We start from the raw sequence: 4,962 nt of genomic DNA, 5'->3' as shown, positions 1-4,962 counted from the left end.
CATAATTAAATGTCAACTTCCGAACTGCGCAAACTTTTCTAGAACATCCTACCCGCTTTTTACAGAGTAATTGGCAATTTATTTACTCCGGTGTTGTTTCTGTTTTTCCTGACTGGTGATGTGTGTGCAGCAGTAACACTATTGTTCATGCAGCCAAGTGGCTGAGCTGAGTTTCAAGCTTCTGAACCTTCAGTTTAAATGATCATCTACCTGCATCTTGAACTTGAAGGCAGCAGGTCTTACACTAATGTGACACCAAGCTTTTAAAAAATAATACAACCCAGCAAACTGATATCAAGCTGTACTTTCCTGATAAAACTGATGTTCGTTTACTTCTGCTTTTTGTTAAATCTTAGAACATGGCTTCCTTAGCTCTACCTGCACACATATCAGTAAGGCAGGAACATTTCTACAGGCAGCTGGGAAGTAGTGTTAAGAGGTTGGGAAGACCACAGAGTGGTACAGTGGGATTTGGGGTGGCGAAGGGCAGTAGAACGCACACAGGAGCTTTTCCCATCGGTCAGTAGATAGTTACTGCATCTTGAGTTCACATGGCATTCAGTTTCTGCACCACAAGCCCTTGGAGCAGGTGGTGGTGTTGCCTGCTGGTCAGCTTTAAAACAAAATAAAGGAATGCAGTCTCCTTGGTCTTCAGAAAAAGTTCAAGACTGGAGTCTTGAACAGGAGCATCAGAAAGATAAGCCCTCAGCAGCAACCTGCATGTTCTTATTTTCAAGACTAATAACAGTAGGAGAAAACTTTGGGGGCCTACGGTTTCTCCTGGAGCTGCTAGTTCTTGGAGACTGCTGTGAAAGATCCTGAGATCTATCAGTCTGTGTGATGACTGAGCTCACGGGTAATGTTGTGTATGGGTAAGCAGTTAAAGGGTCTGGTTTGGGTTGTTTCTACTTCACTTATTTCTAATGACTCTTTACCACGAACAACTGTTACCTGCCACCTGTATCATTTTCTCTATTGTCTAGTATTCATCAAGAAAGAAAATGCCGACAAGTTCTTGGAAAGAACAAAACGTGCTAACTCTTTTTTGGAGGAAATGAAGCGAGGGAATATTGAAAGAGAATGCAATGAGGAGCGTTGCTCAAAAGAAGAAGCAAGAGAAGCCTTTGAAGACCAGGAGAAAACTGTAAGGATGAACTAATATGAAACATAGGCCTATATATTTCTTGTTTACCAAATACTATTAAGGCCTTTTGAGCTGGGCATCAAAACTCGGAAGTTACTCCCTATCACTTAACACAAAGAATAAATAGTGGTTTTGACTGTGGTTGGAATTGCTGAGGCATAAACATAGAGTAACAGTCTTAATTTAGCTCTTGCAAGACTAGCCCATGTTAAAGCCTCCATTCTGTTTCCTGTTCTGATCTGCTTAATTGCCATTGTGTAGTATTTGACCTTTAAATGCCTTGTTACTACCTGTGTTCAGGTAGTAACATCCTGGCAGGATGGCATAGCTGAGAGTTATGTCTATGAGAGAGTCCACGGGAAGGTTAAGAAGGCAAATGCTGACATGAAACTTTATGGGAGAATTTTGCCGAACTTACCTCAAGCACCTCTGCCGTGCTTATCATTTTGTGACTTTCTTTTTCAGTGTCTGAAGTGGTAGAATGAATACTGTGAACAGTTCTTACATGCCTTAATGTTAAATTGCCCACATGGAATGAAGTTTCTATGTGTGACTCTTGTGTCACCTGCCCTACTCTGATGGCTGCTTAACTTTAGACAGAAATGTGATCTGTTCCCAAGCTCAAGGGACGGTTAAAGAGATGGGGCAGCTAGGGGGACTGGGGTCAGTAGAGAAGATGGTATTTGAAAACTTGAAGTGCCTTGGTGGTGAGGTGGAATTGGGAGCATCAGCTGTGGCTGTTAAGAGCAGCCCTGAAACTGGCATTAAGGTCAGATTCATTTCGCTTTAGTATTACTTGATGGCCAGAATGTTCTTGGAGTGGCCCTGTGAGATGACCTGGGTGGGGAGTCATGGGTGCATCAACAGGGTGTTTCAGAGCATAACCACTGGCTGATCGGTAGCAGAACCAGCACAGCCTGTTCCGCCTGGTGACCAGATGTCACTGTAATGGACTGTCTCAGTCAGACAGCATACCTGGAGTCCTCAGTGGAGAGGAAAGTAAGAATACAAATCAGACAAAATATATTTAAGTCTCAGGATTTTTGAGGTCCTAAATGATGGGAGTATGGGGAGGGGGGGATGGAGACTGAGAATTTGACATTTCAGGAATGTTAATGTAAGTTCAGTCAAAACTGATGAAAAGATACAGTTAAGCAAGAATTCAAGTGCCTTATGCTGGGTGAGTCACACTGGAAAATCTCTAAGGAGTTTTAGATATTTCTGAAAAACGCATGAGATTTCTCTAGAGCTGGGCACTATGGATGGAATGGTTTTAATTTATTAAATGGTAATAGCAGGCTGCAAGGCACTGTATGTGCCTGTGACTTAAATATTTGTTTTAACAATTGTTAGCTGCAAGTATCCTCTGTATGAAAGCTTTAGTATTTTTCTGAAGAATTCAGTAATTCTGATCTAACTCTTTCTGTCTCCTTTTATTCCCATTTTCCCACACCTGCCTGTAGGAGGAATTCTGGAACATCTATGTAGGTAAGAAACACACTGTGTTTGTTTAGAGAATTAAGCTTCCTCGCTGCAAGGTTAAAAAGGATGCACCTCTTAAGTAACCACTTCCTGCTCCCTTGCTTCCTCTCTTTTCACCATGGGACACCCTTACATCATGCTTCCTCTGGAGATGGAGTCTGATTTACTGCCTTGCTGTTGCTTGAACCCAGTCACTTCATGCAGAGACGAGGTTCAGCTGCCTCTGGTTACTAGGATGATTTTTGACCCCTTAAAAAAAAGCAATAGTGGCCCTTTTCTCACAAAGTGAGAATCAGAAATAGGGCACATGACCCTCCTGGTCAGTTGTCCTGCAGAGGGGCAGCCCCAGATGGGGGAATTCAAGATGCAGAGTCACAGATGAGGGTGGTGCTTAAAAGCCATATCCAACACAAAGCTAATAAACTGTATCACGCAGTCGCTTGTCAGTTTCATGTCACCTTCCATGCCAAACTGTTGTTGATTCCTGTATTACAGAGCATTTTCTATACATACTCTATACGTGTGATTTTGTGGGATGTGTTTGGCATTCAAGGAAGAAGTACCAGTAAATAGTATCCATCAGTCTTATTTGGTTTTCTTCTGAAGGTATGAGTTGTATTTATTAGGGTTCTACTGTTCATATCACTATGCAGGGACAAATTTTTAATGTATTCGTGTTTGGCAATGTGATCTCCTGAAAGTATGTGTCCAGCTTGCGTGTTAGGAGGAGTTCCTCAGAAATGTTCACCAAAGGCAGCTCAGCTTTGTCCTTTGCAGTCTGCAGAAAATTGAAGACAGTTGCCACGAAAAAGATGCAGATTTTCACAATCCTCTACACAGGGGATGAGCTCTGCAACCTACAACCCGAAATTTCGAGCAAAGCCTGCGTCAGTGTTGCAGTGAGCAGGAGTGGAAAATTTCCAACGATTTTCTCATGAGAATACAAGCAGCGCAACATCAGTGCCAGTGCTCTTAGTGGAAATACCAGTTTCATACATTTAAACCACAATCTACAAATGCTTTATTGGTGTTCAGAAGTATTGAAAGCCACAGCTACCGTCAGCCAAGTTACTACAACAATTCCTTCTTGCTTCTTTTTTTAGTAGGGGATTCTGCAATGCTTTTTTGCAACATTGATATAAAACTTGTTAACACAGTGGCAACAATAGTATAGGGAAAAACTAAAGAGGTATGGTTTCTAACAGTAGGATGCTGCTTGGCTAAGACCGCCTTGAAATGGAGTGCTCTGGCACTGCAGAGGAGGCAGAAACCAGGAGCTGTGCTGCAGGCCTGCAGCCTGAGTTTCTTTTGGTAAATGGCAATCTCACCCTCCCTCTGTTGAGGATGAACGTTAGTCTTCAATGCCTCTGTGATGGACCACACAGACGTGGCATTTGGAATGCTGTTCGTTCTGGCCATGGGCAGGTACAGAAGGGATGCTGGGGTGTGGGGGAAGTTCGCAAAACACGTGCCCCCTGTGGCAGATAAAGCTGCAGCAGATGAGGTCACAGGCCAGAGCCACCATGCAAGTGGCAAGCTGGCTCCTTAGGATGAGCAGCTTCTTGCATCTTGTCTTCTCTGTAAGCATTGCTTTTCTGGCAGCTGCTCCAAACGGGTAGAATAGATGGTGAACTACAGCAGTGTGAAGACTGTGTTATCTAAAGCCACAAATTACGCAGCAAGTGTCACTCCTCCGGATGTCCTGCTTTTCTTATCAAACAGTGCAGAACTGCCCAGCAGGGTCACATGATGGGAGACACAGTTGTCACAGCAGGTCGCTGGATGGGCGAGACAGTGGCAGTGAGCGTCAGTGCAGGAGTGTGGGGGTGGGAGACAGGGCTGCTACGTGCAACGTGTCTCCAAAGTCAGCGCAGCCTCAGTGTCCTGTGTGTGACCATGTTTGTCAGGTACATGTGGCTGGGGCCCTGGAGTCAGACCAGCCGTGTGAGTCCAGATCCTGGCAAGGGAGAAGGGCTGAAGAACTACCTTTCAAACGTGGGAGGCCCCACTGTAGATGGGGAGAGTGTGAGATAAGAGCTAATTTTGAAGCTCTAGCCTTTTAAGCTCAAACTTGTACCTCAACAGATACAATGGGAAAATTTTGGTGCTGTAAGCAGCACGAAACGTTAATTTGGCCTGCAGACATGAATTTAGCAGGGCTTTGTAAAGCAGTGTTTTGCTTTGTTTTGTCTTCCGATAAATATGATGGTGTCTGTTTCTTTAAATGAATGGCACTGCAGGCAAATGACACACACAAGGGACGAGATGACCTTCGAAGAAATAAAAACTGAATTGTCATTATTACGCAGGAATTGTAGGCAAATGCAAGAGGCCAA

The 4,962-nt window shown here is 43.9% G+C and overlaps 1 protein-coding gene across 1 annotated transcript in view; it reads left to right on the top strand.

The window, feature by feature from the left end:
* Positions 1-737: 737 nt before the first annotated feature.
* F10 (coagulation factor X) overlaps positions 738-4,962 on the top strand; it is a gene marked incomplete at its 5' end in the record, with an annotated part of 9,176 nt that continues 4,951 nt past the window's right edge. Inside the window, 3 exons of the mRNA XM_010140001.1 lie at positions 738-808; positions 984-1,144; positions 2,608-2,632. Coding sequence (XP_010138303.1) covers positions 738-808; positions 984-1,144; positions 2,608-2,632 — 257 coding nt within the window. The remainder of the gene's footprint in view (positions 809-983; positions 1,145-2,607; positions 2,633-4,962) is intronic.

This window comes from Buceros rhinoceros, unplaced genomic scaffold (genome assembly GCF_000710305.1).
Source record: "Buceros rhinoceros silvestris isolate BGI_N320 unplaced genomic scaffold, ASM71030v1 scaffold41927, whole genome shotgun sequence".
Classification (NCBI taxonomy): Eukaryota; Metazoa; Chordata; class Aves; order Bucerotiformes; family Bucerotidae; genus Buceros; species Buceros rhinoceros.
This window is presented reverse-complemented; position numbering and strand designations above follow the sequence as displayed.